Source organism: Protobothrops mucrosquamatus, unplaced genomic scaffold (genome assembly GCF_001527695.2).
Source record: "Protobothrops mucrosquamatus isolate PMUCROS unplaced genomic scaffold, P.Mucros_1.0 scaffold_198, whole genome shotgun sequence".
Classification (NCBI taxonomy): Eukaryota; Metazoa; Chordata; class Lepidosauria; order Squamata; family Viperidae; genus Protobothrops; species Protobothrops mucrosquamatus.
In genome coordinates, this window is record NW_015386274.1 from 1355374 (window position 1) to 1373841 (window position 18468).

The window sequence follows — 18468 nt, forward strand, 5'->3', positions numbered from 1 at the left end:
CAAACTTAATATTTTGAATATACTCAAAATATATTGATATATTTAATATAAATAATATATTCAACCTAAAAAAAATTTTTTAGTATTCTGTGTGGAAATACTTTGGGGTTTATCTTGCTCTTACAAAATTACACAAAACCTAATACTTTATATTGTACAACTCCCAAACATATTTTAAAAAGCAGCAGGTATATTAGAAAAGATTTACATTTTATATATGAGCAACTGCATTTCATAAGATGAACTGTACATGTAGCTGTGCATTTTCTCAGTTACTGTACATTTCTAAAATTGGGTAGATTGTTTAAATAGCAATAAATATGGCTAACTTGCAAAAGAAAATTATACACACACACCATTTATAATAGACTCTAGTCATTATTTAATACTTTAAAATGTTAGTAAATTTTAATGTTTGTGCAAAACATGCAAGGTAATCAGCGTATAAAACATATTTGGAATGTATACTTTTTCTTTCAGTCCATTAGCATCTGGCAAAAGTGAAATGCTAAATCTCCATTCCCAAGACTGTACTTTGCTTTCTGTGTTTTAGTACTGCATTCCAGATGCGACAGACAAGTCCGCCCCTGTATGAGAAAATAAAATATCATCTTGGTCTACTGGAAAGCAGTATTTCTAAAATTATGCAATACTGTTCTTACCGGAGTCTGAGCAGTTGCAAATCCTCCTTTGTGATACTGTTTAGAACATCGCTAAGTGTATAGTCCTCTTGAACAAACTGAAAGAAATAATTTGTGTTTAGAGAACAGTAAATGACAGCATTTAACATCTTGCTTATTTAATCTTACCCTATCAATTGCATCTGAATCAGCTCTTTGTTGTTTTAACCACTTGGTAAGTTCTTCATCAACGTTGTGCTGAAGAGATGATGGTTGAATTTCTGCAACAATTCAAAGTATATTAACTAAACATATTGTCCTAATGTTTGCTTCTAGAATAGGCCTTAGGTATAAATAGGTATTACTTCATATAATCTGTTTACTCCATTTAAATGAGTAGAAAATTTCATTTGCCCACTTACCAGTAGTTTTTAACTGGAGCTGAAGAAGTTGCAAATCATGAACTTTTTGCTGTAAAGTTTGCTGAAGGAGAATCTGGTATTCCCTTTCCCTCTGTATTAGGTTTTCCAGTAACCTATTATATAAAAAAGTGTACCTGACATAAAACACAATCTAATTTAAAAAGTGTATTTATTCACATGGACAACCTAGCTTAAAATGTGTTTATTGTTACACAATTTTTTCTTTTTTCCATATACAAAAATACGATTTTGTCAAATTATGATTTTCAACCAGATGAACTACATTCAATAAAGTCATGCATTCAGGCCATCAATTAATTGTACAGAACCCTCATAACATGCAAAAAAGTCTGGTATGAAATTAATAAACTGTTCATATACTGGTATTTAAAACTAGGTTTGTATATGGAAGCTAAAGGTGTAGGATATTCTCTTAATTTGCTCAATCTTAAATATAAATTTAATATTATAGTACCCTACGCAAATGTATTTTGATTTTCTGGAGCAGAAAACTTTTTTTTTTTTTTAGGACTGTATTTCTGATATTGGAGAGAGTCAGTCTGGTCTAGTGATTAAGGCATCATCAGGCTGGAAAGCAAATCGTGACTTCAAGTCCTGTTTTAGCCTTGAAAGCCAGCTGGATATCTTTGGGCTAGTTGCTCTCTCTCAGCCAAACCTACCTCACAGGGTTGTTGTTGTCGGGATAAAAATCAGAGAAAGGTGTATTAGATATGTTCGCTTCCTTGAGTTATTTGTAAAAATAATCAAGGTAGTATATATAAGTTTCTTCTGGGTTCTTTATTGGACTGTACACTAGATTTGGTGACCCAGAGATAAGAATGAATGTGGCTACCCCTTTTGTCTTCCTGTCTATCCGACTTCCAGCAGAGAAACTGATTGCCCTTGCAAGATAAATAAAAAGTTGCAATGTTATAGTCTTTAATTGGTTGAACTATTGCTGAAGAAATGTATGCAATATGTAGATCAGACATGTCAAACACAAGGCCCGGGGGCCGGATGCGGCCCGCGATGTGGCTTCATGTGGCCCGCAAAGCCATCCTGGAAACAGTGAGGGAACGGCCCGCGCTGCCTTGGCCCCGGCCCAGGCTGGCCGGGAGCCAATGTACAATTTTGTGGTGGCCATCTATGCTGAAACGCATTCAGTCTTAGCTCCACAAGGCCGCCTGGAAACAGCGAGGAACCAGCCCCTGCCGCATCGGCCCCATCCCCTGGGTGCATAATGGGGAGGTGTCACCCTTTGTGAGGAATGAAGAAATGCACCATCGCCTGGAAGTGGCCAGCAAATGGCCCTCGCCTACTTCACATATCCGGCTTGATGGGCTCTGGGGGAGGGGTTTCGGCAGGCTCTTCCAGTGGACCATACCTTGGCGCTTGCCCTGGTCCCACCCCCTTCTGCCAGAGACCCTCAGATCTGTCCCACTCCTGCCCAGGCCCCCACAGGCACCCTTGACCCGAACGATGTAGAGCTGGCCATGCCCACCCAGTAGGCCACACCCACTCCAGCCATGCCCACCCAATAGGCTGCGCCCACCCTGGCCACACCTACCTGGCCCCCCAAGGACAACCGCAGTGCTGATGTGGCCCTCAATGAAATTGAGTTTGACACCCCTGATGTAGATAATGACTAAAATACACGTTTGAATGTTTTTAATGCAAATATTGTCCAGAGTTCTTTACCTGTTTGTTTGCTGTTTTAATTTATTTAACTGCAAGCTAAGTTTCTGTTTAGTGTCTAGGGCTTGAGAAGAAGTGAGTGTGCACCCTCCAGCAGTAACTGATTCCTCTGGTCTTCCTTGTTTAGCTTGCTGGTAATCTTCCTCAATTTCATCTGCCTCTTTATCTACTCCTTCAGTTTCTGATGCTGGTTCAAAATGAGTTTGAAGCTCTGTGTATAAAGCAGAATTGTACTAATTTTTTGCGTCTCCTTTTCTTATAATATGAACCTATAAGATTAAAAACTCCATTTATAAATGATGACCATTGAAAAATATTTAATGTTTAGCAATCCCGGAATAAATATGCCCCATGATTCTGATTTCATTTAATAACTTGTCCCTGGTATTTCATAATTGTATGCCATTTTTAGAAGAGAATATACATAACACAGCATGAAATTCTCTCTGAGCTTGGTTTTTGTTTGCAGATGTTTACCCAACTAGGTAACATTGTCAGTGTGAACTTTGTGCGTGAGCTTTGCTACCTATTTATATACAGTATGTCAGATCCACCAGCTTCGGCTTGGTACCTTGCCGACGTTCTACCATCAATCTGGGTGGAGAGTTGGAAACAAATGACAATAAAGCTGTATACTTTTATGATGGGAAATTGGAGAGTGGAATTGACTGCTGAGGAAGAACAGAGCGCTTTGGAATCCAGTTCATGTTGGCGCACTGGCATCAAGGCCCTTTACCCTAAGAATAAAATTTTACCAGCCCAAATACCTCTGTTTCTCAAAACATCTTGGTGGTACCACTTTGTCTACACATGGTTGGACTATGGGGGAGGGCTAAAGGGAATATGGGTTTAGTTCTCTATTGGCATGCAGGAATTTTAGATTCCGCTCGACTTTACTGCATTCAGCATCTGATAGTAAAAGTACATTTTCACCTCAACTAAATGGAGTTGATAGTTTTACTTCCTTAGGAGATCAGACTGGGGCAGGTATGATATTAATGGATCTGTAATTGTGGTCAACCCGGAGAGGACACCATCTCTACCATGCATGCTATGTCAGCTCAAGGAAGCGACGAGATTGAATGCTGGGGAGAGACTTTGTCCAGGCTACTTCTGGGCTGGATCTCACCAAATGGACAAGAGACACGGAGACCTAGGTGGTCCCTGGGCATCGGAAGGAGGACTGGGAAAAGAAACCCGCAGGGGTGACTTTACCCCCGGGAGCCGTGGTAGCCACCAACGGCAACAGAGGATGGAGCTGGAGGAAAAGACAGGCGGAGAGCATGGTCAGGCCAACTGGATGATGGAGCAAGCCATCAAGTTTATAAAGGGGGATTTTGAAAATCTGAAGGTGTGAAGCCCTCGCTCTTGCCGACCAGCCAGACGGCCAGCTGCGTCTGGCCCCAGCAACTGACGAAGCAACCACATCTACCTACAGCAGGTAAGGATGGGCTGGATCTGTAGCAGCAGCAACCTCCGCAGCCCCAGCATCTGGAGGGGCAGGCCAATGTGGCCCCCCTGCAGGACTGATGCCAGCAAAGAGAAGGAGCCACAAGACTCCTCCCCGGCTGTAAAGTTTGATGTAGACCCTCAGCAATTGGGGTTTTTCATGGCTCAGGTTTGGACCTACATGCAGGAATACGGTCCTGAAAGAGCTACAGAAGACAGCAAGGTGAGATATGGCAGCACTCTTTAAACACTTCGAGGAACCCCTTGCTGACCGCAAAACTAGGGACCTCGTGAAAACCATCAGCCAGGCTGGAGAAGTGTGGCTTAGTATACCCAGGAGTTCCACGACCTGGCCTTTAGGCTCAACAGCTGGCCACAAGACATCCTGATTTGCTACTTTAAAGATGGGCTAACTGATGAGGTCCTACAACACCTGCATCTCCAGGGGTACCTCCCCCATGCTCCGTGGTTGGCATGTCCGAGCTGAGGAAGCAGAGATCCACTTGGCCGAAACAAGCATCGCCCAGAGAGGAGGTGGCGGAAATCCTTCCCAGACAAGAAACCCCAAAAGCACAGATGGGTGCACAGCTTGCTTCAAGTGTGGAAAAGAGGGGCAATGGGCCACTAAGTGCAGATCCAACCGACTGACTCAGAAAACAACCCCGGGTCCACCAAGAAGCCTGCCAAGCCATCACCATGAGCCCGCGAGACAGCCCTGGAAGGTCATAGAGTTCACCCCATCCCCCAGGAAAGGTGAGAGAACTCCAACCAGCCCAGTGAGAGGCCTGGGGGAGAGCAACACTGACTCAGATGGTGATCCCCCTGGTAAGTAACCTGATCATCCCGATGACATTAAACTGATAATCCAATCCTCAGGACAAAAAGTCCCTTCTGGACTCAGGATGCACAAGGTGCTTGGTCAACTTTGCCCTGGTGGAGAAACTAGGGATGAGATCTAGACTCAAAGTATTAGTGGCATTCTGCCAGTTAGATGGCTCTGTAGCAGGGGGGAATCCCACCATTTGTCACTGAGCTGATAGAAATGCAACTGGGGACACACACTGTGTTTTATTGTGGCCCCTGGCATGGAGACACATTTGGTGTTGGGACTGGCGTGGCTACAGAAATGGAACCCCTACGTGAACTGGAGGAGGGAGCTGCTAAAATCCAGCCATCTGAGGCTGAAAGGAAACCAGGCAAAGGCTTAGGGATCCCAAGGCCGAGGCAGGAGGTGGGGGCTGCAATTTATTTATTTATTTATTTATTTATTTATTGTATTTTTATCCCGCCCTTCTCCTTGCGGACTCAGAAGAGTCCGCAAGGAGAGCAGAAGAAGGGTAATCCCTGAATTCCACCGGAGTACTGAGGGTGTGTTTAGCAAGAAGGGTTCAGACAAACTCCCACCCCACCAGCCAGTGGACTGCTCCATAGAGCTCATGCCAGGAGCTAAACTACCCAAACCCAAATTATACTCTATGATTCCCAGAGAGTTGGAGGATTACACTCTTTTATAGACAAAAACCTGAAATGGTGGTTTGTCCAACTGGCCCAACCCAAGATGGCTGCCCTGATACTGTTCCAGGAGAAAAAAGATTGGTCCCTGGGCCTATACGTGCACTACAGAGAGCTAAATGCTATGTGTGTGAAAAACATCTAACCATTGCTCCTAAGGAAAGACATGTTAGCCCATTTGGCCAAAGGGAAGATATTTTACTAAGTTGGATTTGCCAGAAGCCTATTACTGAGTTTGGATCAAAGAGGGAGACAAATAGAAAACCATGTTTAACTGCTCCTTAAGGTATTTTCAATTCAGGGTCCTCCCCTTTGGACTACAAGGGGCCCCACTGTCTTCGTGCAGCTGATAAATGAGGTGCTGCATGAGCACCTTTACAAGAACATGTTGGTCTAGCTGGATGACATACTGATTTATACTGAGACTATGACTGAGCATGTGAAACTGTTTAGAGTGGTCCTTACAAAAATCAGGGCTGCTCAACTCTATGCTAAACGTTCGAAATGCAAGTTCCACCAGAGTAAAATTGACTGCTTGGGCTACCTCATCTCCCACAAAAGGATAGAGATGGACCCTGAGAAAGTTAGGGTGGTGTTAGAGTGTGTTCCACTCCGCACCAGAAAGCAATTGAAAAGCTTTTTGGGGTTCGCGAAGTTTTAGTGCCAATTTATCCCATCATTTGCCCAGACCGCCCTCCCCATAACCAACTTACTAAAGACAAAAGGGGAGAGGAAACCAAACCAAGCCAACCACTGAAATGGACAATGGAATGCCAGGCAGTATTTGAAAAACTCAAATGATTGTTTGCTACTGAACCATCCAGACCCTAATGCCCCATTTATTATTCAGGTGGACGCTAGCGATATGGTCATGGGAGCTATTCTTTTACAAAGGAACAGCCAGGGTGCCCTACAACCATGTGTGTACACCTCCAGGAAACTGATACTGAGTTTTGATGGGTGATTTGGGAGAAGGGGGCTTATGCAGTGCATGGGCACTCTTAAAAGTGGAGGCATTTCCTGGAGAGGAGCAAAACCCCTTTCAAGGTGTGGACTGATTATGAAAACTTAGAAGCCCTAAAAACACCCTGGAGATTATCATCCAGGCACGTTCAGTGGGCTCAGTATTTTAATCGATTTAATCTCACTCTTTGCTACCTCCCAGGGGGAAAAAATGTCTTAGTTGATGCACTATCCAAGATGCTTCAATACAACAGCACTAAGAAGGAAATAGTCAGACCGGCTATTCCATCCTGCCAGCTTCCAGCACCAGTCAAGACCTGACTGCGGTGAGAGCAAAACCTCAAATTGGGGAAGGCATAGTGGAGATCCTAAGGGCAGCACCGGAAGGGGATAACTGGTTCCAAGCTCACAAAAATTAATATGCAATGCAAGAAGGTCTAGCCTGGGTGAGAGCCACGTTGTCAAAGCTGACTCGGCTTCAGCATTCCACCTGCTTTCAGCTTGCAGCTTGTCAAACAGAAACAAGAGGGAGGTTGGTAAATTCCTAGGGAGGGATGAGGACTGAGGAATGCATGTGAGCCTTCTGTTGCCTGAGCAAGTTTACATCTCAAGGTCACAACTCGTGAACTGTTCAAACGGTGCAGACTGACTTCCCAAAACAAAAAGACTGCATTGGATTGGTGAATGATGGAATGTGGGTGACAATATGGGGAAAAAGGGGAGTTTACCTATGTTCCTTTTCAAAGGAAAACCTCAGAACTGACTTTGCTTCTGCTGTGCCTAAATGGATCTTTCAATAGTTTTACTCTTGGTAATCTTTGTGTGCCAGGAATTTCTGTTTTTGAATGTGCCAAATGGGATGGCTGACCTTAAGTCAGTTCTCACAGTAGTGCCTGCTTGGACCCACCAGGAGGTCAGTAACCCTGAGATATTGGTGATAGACAAAGAGTTGGAGGAGAAGCTGTGGGAATCCTTGGCTCGAGAAGTCCCGGCGGCATTGCAAGCTGGGTGAGGATGCAGCCAGTGGGCACCTCCCCTAAACAGAGAGTCAAAAAGCCGGACCAGCAGCCAGAAAGCTCAAGGGAGCGCTCGAGAGATGCCCTGTATCAGGGACTGAAAACCCACTGGGCAGCGAACGTGGGGAAGGCAGCGGAGGCTAAAGACCCCCTGGTCCTCCCAAGAGTCAACGTGATCCAAGGAAGCAAGTCGAAGTCAAGATGACCAGCCGAGTGGGATGAGCCAATCGAGTGGAAGTTCCCAGTTGCTATCCACAGCCATCGATGCAGCAGCTGAGGAAGAAGTTCAGCAGTCTGGAGATCAAAGGATCGGTTTCTCCAGGAATCAGGTCGCAATGTTGCAGTTGTTTTCAGCTTGCAGTTTGCCAAACAGAAACGGGAAGGAGGTTGGTAAATTCCTAGGGATGGAGGATGGCTGAGGAATACATGTGAGACTTTGGTTGCTTGAGAAAGTTTACACCTCAAGGTCACAGCTTGGGAACTGTTATAACAGAGCTACTGGAAAGCTTGGGAAATACTGTAATTTGGTTGATCACTGATTTGTTCTTTAAACAAGTGCATTTTGTGCCCTATCCAAAAATTCCTTCTGCCTGCACCTTGGCTAAGTTGTTCATCCACCATGTCTATAGGCTGCACGGCATTCTGCAAAAAATAATTTCCGACCGCAGGGTGCAATTTACTTCAAAATTCTGGCAAGATGTCCCTCTTGGGACATTCCAAGGGCTTAGTTTCAGTCATCATTCTGAAATGAATGGGGGATATGAAACACGAGAATGGGGTGCTAGAACAATACCTGAGATTTTATATAAACTACCAACAGGACAACTGGACTGACCTCCTCCCTTTTGCTGAAGTGGCTTATAACAACTCCGCATATAGCAGCACTGGGATTACCCCTTTTAAGGTAGCTATTGGGCAGTTCTTTGTGCCCATGCCTGAACGTTCCCTGGCCACCTCCCCATTTTATCACTGGATTGACCAACTACAGAATTCCTGGCCAGTGGTTAAAAAAATCATTGGAGGAGGCAACAGAGATTGATAAGAAACATGTAGACAAAAAGCGGACAACACCCCAAAACTTCAAAATAGGAGACTGGGTCTACCTCTACAAAATACCTATAGTCCTGGCAACCTTCCCAAAAAACTGGGACCAAAGTACGTTGGCCCTTTCCCCATCAAAAGAATTGTCAGCCTGGTTACAGTTGAACTCGAACTGCCGAAATCTCTTAGGTGCATTCACCTGATTTTCCATTGTAGTCTAGTAAAATCGGAAACTGAATCCCGTCTGTGTCCCACACCACCTCGGCCACCCAAACCTCTCATGATTGAGGGGGAACAATATTTTGAGGTTAAGGATATTCTAGACTTTCACAAACACAGTGGAAAAGTCCAATATGTAGTTGCATGGAAAGACTTTCCTCCCTCCGAGACTGAATGGATTGATTTTAAGCACATTAAAGCGGCCAAACTTCTTAAATGTTTCCATCACCAATATCCTGATAAACCAAAATAGTTCCCTACTCTAACCATATATCTACTTGTTGTGTCTTTCCATATGTTTTGCAGGACTGATGTCCTTGTCAAGGGGAGCAGCATGTCAGATCTATCAGCTTTAGCTTGGCACCTTGCCGGCATTCTGCCATCCATCGGGGAGAAGAGGGGGAAACAAATGGGCAATAAAGCTGTATACCTTTATGATGGGAAATTGGGAGGGGAGAATTGACAGCTGAGGAAGAACAGAGCACTTTGGAATCCAGTTCGTGTTGGCAAGCTGGCATCTTCAAGACCGTTTACCTTGAGAGTGGAATTTCACCAGCCCAAACACCTCAGCATTTCCTAAAACATCTTGGTGGTGCCAGATTGGCTATACACAGACAGACTATGGGGGGAGGGCTAAAAGGAATCAGGGGTTTAGTTCTGTATTAGCGCTTGACTTTATTGCATTCAGCATTTCTTAATAAAAGTACCTTTTCACTTCAACCAAATGGAGTCAAGAGTTTTACTTCCCTAGGATATCAGACTGGGGCAGGTCTGACACAGTGTCTTCCTCTGCCTATTTTGATGGGTAGGTGGTTTCCTCCTTGATTATTGTCTTTTGTCCATTTGTCTGGTAGCTGCTTATTGGAGTGTTGGTTGCTGGAGGGGATGTGTTCTAGTCCTTTTGTTTCCTTCCTAGTATTTTTTTTATTGAGATTGAAGAAGAAACAAATCACCAATAAGGATGGTGTGTGTGTATGTGTGTGTTCTGGCCAAGCTCTGCATCATATTTGTACAAACATTTCTACTCCATTTGTCATTATCAAAAAAATCTGATGATAATCTATGACCATGATTTTTATACATATCTTATAGCACAGGACAAAAATCTAATGCCATTATATAGATACTTTTTTAAAAACCTAAATATTGTCACTTTCAGGTATCAATCTATTGGATTTCAAATATAAATTGATACTGCAAGGAGTATCCCAAAAATATGTTGTGATGTCAGGAACCTTCAGTTTTTGTATTAATTTCACAAATGACGTTAGTGGTTCTTTTAAGTTATATTGGGTGTGTCTCACTTTGTAGTATGTCATACTAACAGGACTACACACAGCATATTTATCCTTGCAATTTCACTTACCAGGAATAAGAATAGTAATGGCTGCTTGAACTGCACGCCGTATTATATTATCCATCGCAAACATCCAATGAGGTTTGATTAAATGATTCCTTAATACTTTATTCACCTGTTAAAAAGAGGCAAACAAATTGTGTATTTATTAATCCAACCTACTAATTAGGTAACTGCAATATTACAATAAAGAAACTTGGGTTAATAGCGCCTTTTAGCAATTGAATTTATATCAGAAAAAGACACTTTCTCAAGATTCAATAAATATGAAGAACTTCAATTTTTATATTTCTTGGGGAAAGGTAGCTGTTTATATTTGAAGAACAACCTTGATGGTTATCTACTATCAGACTTTCTTAATTTAGTGCTAATTAAATGTTTTGATATTACAATTCAGAATTTTCAGTCAACATTATCATTTGAAGACCTAGCTTAAGGAAAGCTTAATTTTCATGGTAAAAACTGGATAGATTGACAGAATGATTGTTTAATAACTGAATAAAACTATAATCACTGTTTTTAAAGAAAAGTCAAAGTTTGTAGTGTTCAGAACAGATATTTCCTTAGTCATGTTAATGTTTTATTTTTATTATTTGCAACTATATTGCCATCTAGGCAAAGAAAAATGCTACAATGAAATAATGTACTGTATCTACACTGCTATGTAAAAGTACCTGGGATATTTGCTTACTTAAAGTTCTATGCACAAATATTTTACAATGTAGAAAGTGGAATTCATTTTCAGCAATTTTATAAATAAAAATGTTCTGGAAGATTTTGTATGTACTTTAATCATCATCTGCAATGAAATGTTTGTATCTAATGAGCATTAGGCAGGCTTGTCTTCTGCCCTTACTTCAGAATGCTATGGTCTTGGTGTAATTTTCTTTAATTTTAGGTCATGAGAAATGTATTCATTTGCTCTTACTGGAGAATATATACCAGCTATGCTAAAGTGCTTAAGAATACATAAATGTTTGCAATAGCAAAATGTTGCTCTTCTCTGTATTTCAAATATTAAGCTAGGATTGAACATACTGCATCTTGAAATCCAAACAATACTAATTGAATCTGGTTGATTGAAGGACTGTCAAAATCAAGATCCATTTTCAACTTTGATATAGTTGATGCCATAATTCTGTGTTCAGGAGAGTGTATGAAATCTCTTAAAATCCCAATTATCTGCTTAATGTGAGCAACCGAAAGATGCAGCTCTTCAGAACTCTGAAAAATATGAATATGAAAAAAAAATTAAAAGCCAGAAATGATGAGTTACAACTATTGTAAAAAAGTAACTCAAACCCATAATTATCCTAAATCACATTATTGAATCATAAATTGAAAAGAGGTTTAGTTACTGGTTTGTCAAATTGAATATTGATAGTATAACTGAAAGCTACCTATTTCAGTTATTTTCTTTTCTTATATAATTATATAGGAGTAATTAGAAATGGAAGAGCAGTAAGAGCCAGTTTGGTGTAATGACTAAAGTGCCAGAAACCAGGAGATTGTGAGTTCTAGTCCTGTCTTAGGCATGAAAACCAGCTGGATGACTGGATCAGTTTCACTCTCAGCTGAAACTACTTCACAGGGTTTTGTTGTGCGGAAAATAGGAAGAGAAAGGAGTACAGGTAGTCCTCGACTAACACCACAATTGAGCCCAACATTTCTGTTGCTAAGTGAGACACTTGTTACGTGAATTTGGTCTAATTTTTCTTGCCACAGTTGTTAAGTGAATCATTGCAGTTGTTACTAGCACGGTTGTTAAGTGAATTTGGCTTCCCCATTGACTTTGCTTGTCAAAAGGTCGCAGAAGGTGACCTCATGACCCTGGGACACTGCAATTGTCATAAATATGTCAGTTGCCAAGCATCTGAATTTTGATCACGTAACCATGGGGATGCTGCAATTGTTGTGTCCAAAACAATCATAACTAACTTTTTTCACTGCTGTTGTAACTTTGAACGATCACTAAATGAACTGTTAAGTCGAGGACTACCTGTATTGTGTATGTTCGCCATTTTATTTGTTAGAAAATAATAAAGCAGGACAAAAAGTCTTTAAAAAAAGAAGGCGCAGGTATGCTTAACCTTTCACATGATGTTGTTTTTGCTCTTCAGCTACTTAATACAACTTTTTGTATTTGGGTTCCCGAGATTAGAAAAGAAGTAGAAGGAAAAATAAACTCATTATTTCTGTACCATATCACTTTTTATGACTTCTTCTATGAAAATTTCCATTTAATAATGTTTATTTAGTGTTTTTCCTAATGCTTAGAAAGTATGAAAAGTATAAAGCAATTTTCTGTACATGTATAATTATAAAAATAAACTGATCCTAGAAGCCAGAGAAGGTCCTAGCATGAAATTTAGTTGAAATATTTTTTTATGTCATCCTGTGGGAACTGATTGCTGATTTAGTCCAGGGAGAGAGGGAGGGAGGGAGGGAGGAAGGAAAACAAGAGAGGAGAGGAGAGGAGAGGAGAGGAGAGGAGAGGAGAGAAGAGAAGAGAAGAGAAGAGAAGAGAAGAGAAGAGAAGAGAAGAGAAGAGAAGAGAAGAGAAGAGAAGAGAAGAGAAGAGAGCCAAATGTTTGAGAGAATTATGGCCAAAAATCAAAAGGAAAAATGTATCATTTCTCTTGACTTTCATATTGTTATGCCAACAAATCCTACCCTATAAAGTACTGTGTTTTAAAATTCTCCTATAAAGCAATTATTTTACCATAGTATTAGCTTTTTTGCAAATTAGCAATTATTACCTGTGCTACACATTCTTGTAGATTAGAAGCTACTTGATTCTGCTCTTCCTTAAGTATTCTATAAAGAATTGCACGACGTTCACTGTCCTTTTTTATTAAGAAAAGACCAGAATCTTTTTCCTCAAGGGAAGAAGAGGAATTTCGCTCATCTGGAATTGAGCTATCATCAGGAACACTATGTCAGAAATGACAACATTCACAGAAAAGTATGAATGATCACATAAAATTATGAATAAAACATGTCCTAATTGTTAAGTAACTTATTTTATTGATTCAATAAAATATAGTAAAAAGATAAGTACATTCTGAGATGATCATCAGACTATTTTCCAGCACACCAGGAAACTCCCAACTGGCATAAAGATCAGGATGCAACTTCCTGACAATTGAAATTGAACAAAACGTTGCCACCTTCCTAGAGATTCAGATGGAAATGTCAGCAAGTAAAAAATACATAATTCTAGTTTCAGACTAACCTGTACAAGTGATATAGAAGCCGTGAGTACCAATGCCATAAAGGGGACAATAAAGTAAGAGATGCACAACTTATTCAATTGCAGTGTCTGAGTTGATACAAAGCTGCTCCGCATCAACATCAAAGATAAGGAATTAAATCTTGTTCATGTGCACACATTTCTATGTGTAGCACATTCAAATCATTTCAAATGAGTGAACTAGACTGCCACCAAACTACTGCTTAGCATCCAAAGCTTATGCTATACAGCTAACATAAAACTGCCCCCGCAATACCTTCCACAACCAGGCAAGTAATTTGACAATAGTAAATTATACCTTAATAAATGGGAAATGGGACTCTTCGATTGAACTTCAGAAAGAGAACGCTTTGCTTTTTCAAACAATATGTCAGATTGCACATCGGAGTCTGGAGAGACAGAGCTAGGCTCACTGCTACTACTGCCAGCCTGCTCCCCATGGACTGGCAGAGGCAGAGAAGTGCTACGATTGTAATCTGGAAAGGAGCAAAGGAATAAATAAAAATGTTATTCGACTCTTAAGCAATGGAAAAACTGGTCTACAATCAATTTTAATTAAAATACCTATCAAATATAATCAAACAAGACACTGGAAAAGCAAAGCAGAAAAATAAAACCCAAACTGATTACAAGTAGTCCTTGACTTAAGACCACAATTGAGCCCAAAATTTCTTTTGCTAAGTGAGACATTCGTTAAGTGAGTTTTGCCCCATTTTACGACCTTTCTTGCAACACTTGTTAAGTGAATCACTGCAGTTGTTAAGTTAGTACCACAGTTGTTAAATCAATCTGGCTCCTCATCGACTTTCCTTGTCAGAAGGTCACAAAATGACCCTGGGACACTGCAACCATCATAAATGTGTCAGATGCCAAATGTCTGAATTTTAATCATGTACAGTAACCATGGGGCTGCTGCAATGGTCATTAAGTGTGAAATGGTCACTTTTTCAGTGCTGTTGTAACTTCAAACAGTCACTAAATGAACTGTTTGTAGGTCCACCATATTTGGCTTGGCGCCGTGCTGGCATCCTGCCATCAAAGGACTGGGTGGGGGGAAGCATGAGGAGGGAAGCAATAAACCTGTACGCATTTTTGTGTGGGAATTTGAGAGGGGGGATGACAGCTGAAGAAAAACAGATAAACCTGTGACCTGTTCGTGCCAAGGCGTCTTCAAGGCCATTTGCTCTGAATGTTAGGAGCCCAAATACTTCAGCGTTCCCAAAACATCCAAGCAGCATCGCATTGGCTGAGTTTGGACTTGTCATGGGAGGGAAGGGACGGAATTGAAGGACATAGTTTGGTCTTGTTGTGCAGGAAACTCAGATTCCCCCTGACTTTACTGCAATCAGCATCTCTTAATAAAAGTACCTTTCACTTAAAATAAGTGAAGTTGAGGGTTTTTTCTCCCCTAAGGGATGAGACTGGAGCAGGTCTGACATTAGGCAGAATCTGCAATTGTGGTCAACCCTGAGAGGACATCACCTCTACTGTAGCGACTGTACACACGATGTCAGCTCAAGGGAGCGATCAGGAAAAGATTGAATGCTGCGGGGAGGCTTCATCCAGGCCTCCTCCAGGACTGGATGTTTCCGAGTGGAAGGGACAAGCAGAAAGCTGCAGTGACTCGCTGAAACCCAGGTGGTCCCTGGGTGTCAGGGGGAGGGAAGATTGGGAAGAATGACCCATGGGGTTGATTTTCACTCATGTAGGACATGGCAGCCATTGATAGGAACAAATGGAACTGGAAGAACTTGTCATGATTCCGTGCCAGCCTGTGTTCCCAACAGCTGAGTCTGAGGAATCTGAGGAGGAGGTGTTCCTGATGAAGCTCAGCTGTGTGAGGGGACTGAGTCAGACTCAGACGACGCACACCTGATGGACTTGCTAATTGATGCTCGTGCGCGCAGGCAATTAGCAAGAGTAAATCAACAGCAGTCAATGGGACAACTCCAGAGAAAATGGAGAAGGCACTGAGAGGCAACGCCTTGGAACTGCTGTATAAAAAGAGGAGGTGCGGGCGGTGCTGGTTGCTGAAGGCAACCGTTTGTAAGAACTTCCAGGGATCATGATCTGTTTGTTTTACCGATGAATGTTTTGTTTAAACTCCTGCTCTGTCTGATTTTTTAACCAATTATCTGTTGGAAAAATATTCTGTTGTTTTTGTTTTTGAGCAAACTTATCAGGACTGTTTTTGTAATAAAAAGGGCTTGGTTTTCCCAGCCTACTGTTAAAGAGGTGTTTGTTTTTGTGACGCAACAAAGACGGACGTAGGCTGGGACAGAACAGAATTGGAGGAAGAAGAGGAGATAGGCAAAGAGCATGGCCAAGCCAACTGATGGAGCAAACCATGAAGTTAATGTGGTTTTCTTCTGAGAACCTCAAGGTATGTGAAGCCCTCGTCTGAACTGCACAACCCAATGGCCAGCCACTTCCAGCCATAGCGACCAACGGTGTGACATCTGCCAACGAATCAGTTTCCGCAGCAGCAATGACCCCTTCAGCCAAAGCACCTGGAGTGACAGCTCAACCTGCCCCCCCTGCAGAGAGTTTGCTGGGGTCATGGTCCAAACCGAAGCTGAGCTGGGTCACTGCAAACTCACACATAGCAAGGCTAGGCAAGGCAAAGCAAAGCACCAAGTCGTCAGTAACAGCAAGGTTTTTTGAATCGTGGCTAGTGTTGCTGGCAAATACAACACTTGTTCCTGACAAAAACTCCTCCCCGTGGCATCTCCTTAAATCCTGTTCTCCAGGTGAGCCTTGTGAAGTGGGGCGGGGTGTCCTCCTCCCAAGTAGCCGGGTTGCCCAGGCACTGATTCCGCCTCCTCTCCGTTCTCCGCTCTCGGGCGGGGGAGGCAGTTGCTCATCTCCAGAGCTCTGTTGCTCCTCTGCGCTGCTCTGCCCTTTCCATCTCCTCCCCCCCTTGCTCGGTCATCCTGCACCCTCTCTTCCTCTCTAGCGACCATTCCGAGTCTAGAGAGACCCGGGACTGCCTCGTCCTGCTCCTCCGGTCGTTCCTCCTGGGCCAGAGAAGCTATGCCATCTTCCTCCACCAGCCCTGGCTACATCTCCTCCTCCTCCTCCTCCTCCTCCTCAGAACTGGGCTCCGATGGAGGCATGACATTATCCCCTCCTGCAGAGGCCCCTCCCCCGGGACCAGACAGATGAGGGTGTTGCGGGAACCAGGCATGGAAGTCCCTGACCAGGTGAGGGGCATAGACATTGGAGGCGTCCACCCAGGTGAAGTCCATAACCTTTCCATGCCACAAGTTACTGAATCCCTATTGCTATCCAACTCATACTCAGTTGCTCCTTGAGGGACTACTGATCTGGGTGGCGGTGGAGCCAGATGATGCCAACTATCTGCCGTCACAGGCACCAGGAACAACTGATGGAACACTGGGTGGATCCGCATGATACATGGTAGAGTCAGCCAGAAGGCCACCGGGTTGATCACTTCGACCGAAAATGGTCCCAAATAGCGGTGGTCAAGTTTCTTCGAGGGGCGAGTCATCGGCAGGTGCCACATAGATAACCAAACCTGATCATCTATGGCTAGTGATGGATCCTCTTGCCGATGCTGTTCTGCAAACCTCTTGTAGTCCTCCTTGGTCTTCTCCAACTGCATTCTGACAACCTGGTGTATGGCACGCAGCACCTGGAGGAACATGTCCACGGCCAGTACTGGACAATCCAATGGAGCCAACAGGAAGAGCCACAGGTGGAACCCATAGCTCGCAAAGAACAGGGACACTCTGGTGGATGCATGCTGGGAGTTGTTAAAGGCAAACTCTGCCAATGCCAAGACCTCCGCCCAATTGTCCTGCTGCTGGTTACTGAAGCACCGGAGGTACTGCTCCAGCATGGCATTTACTTTCTCTGTGCCCGTCAGTCTCCCAATGATGAGCTGACAGACATGCACCCCATCGAAACTTTACCCTTTTCTTGAATAAAGTGGACAGGGTGGCAAAGCGGGGAATGAAGGTCTGATAGTAGTTTGCAAACCCCAACAGATGTTGCACATCCTACATCTGCCACAGGGGCTGCCATTGCTGCAGCACCTCCCCTTTCTCCTGATCCATCTCCACCCCCACGGCGAAATACAGTGACCCAAGAAGTCAATGGTGGTCTGCACGAACTGGCACTTCTCCTGCTTGGCGAAGAGGTGGTTCACTTGCAAGATCTGCAAGATCTGCTGGACATGGTCCCAGTGCTCACACGGGGAGGACATGTAGATCTGGATGTCGACATAGATGGCCATGAATTGATCCAGTAGGTCCTGAAAGACATCATGCATCATGAACACGCTGGGAGCATTGGTCAACCCAAACAGCATTACGTTGTATTCAAAGTGACCGCAGCATGTCCGGAAGGCCGTCTTCCACTTGTCTCCGGTTCGAACTTTGACAAAGTTATAGGCTCCCTGCAAGCCTGACTTAGTAAAGATTTTGGCCTGGCAGAGCTGCTCAATAAGTTCAGGAATGACTGGGAGCGGGTACCAATTCCGTACTCTGATCGCATTTAAGAGCGCATAAGGGGATAGGTGAGCTGCCCGGGGTAGGAGTTGAGTTCCCGAGTCGTCCCATGTGGACGATGTAGGTGAGAACTCCTCCGGAGCCCCGAGGTTTCTCCGCGATCCAGGACGCCTTCGCTTCGGCGAAGCTAGAAGCCGCCGCCACTGCTGCAACTTAAAGTGAACTGTGAGTTTTTCTTGTAAGCAGACGGACCGACCCTGGAAGTTTGCTTTTTATTTTGGACTTTACTCTAACTTGGATAATAAGTTCTTCCCTATACTTGAGTTGGATTGAGGGAAAGTGAACTTAAAATGGCGATGGATTGATACTTTTCAGCAAGAAGTGAAAGTGATTTCCGGTCTGGAACTTTTGCTACTTTTAACCGGCGTATTATTTGTTTTGGCTGAACT

The 18468-nt window shown here is 43.2% G+C and overlaps 1 protein-coding gene across 1 annotated transcript in view; it reads right to left on the bottom strand.

Annotated features, from left to right (window-relative positions):
- Window positions 1-37: 37 nt before the first annotated feature.
- MAP3K15 (mitogen-activated protein kinase kinase kinase 15) overlaps window positions 38-18468 on the bottom strand; it is a 74332-nt gene continuing 55901 nt past the window's right edge. Inside the window, exons 20-27 of the mRNA XM_029285989.1 lie at window positions 13846-14023; window positions 13054-13228; window positions 11333-11518; window positions 10304-10409; window positions 2741-2948; window positions 1043-1155; window positions 810-901; window positions 38-739 (exon numbers count right to left, since the gene is read on the bottom strand). Coding sequence (XP_029141822.1) covers window positions 659-739; window positions 810-901; window positions 1043-1155; window positions 2741-2948; window positions 10304-10409; window positions 11333-11518; window positions 13054-13228; window positions 13846-14023 — 1139 coding nt within the window. The 3' untranslated portion in view covers window positions 38-658. The remainder of the gene's footprint in view (window positions 740-809; window positions 902-1042; window positions 1156-2740; window positions 2949-10303; window positions 10410-11332; window positions 11519-13053; window positions 13229-13845; window positions 14024-18468) is intronic.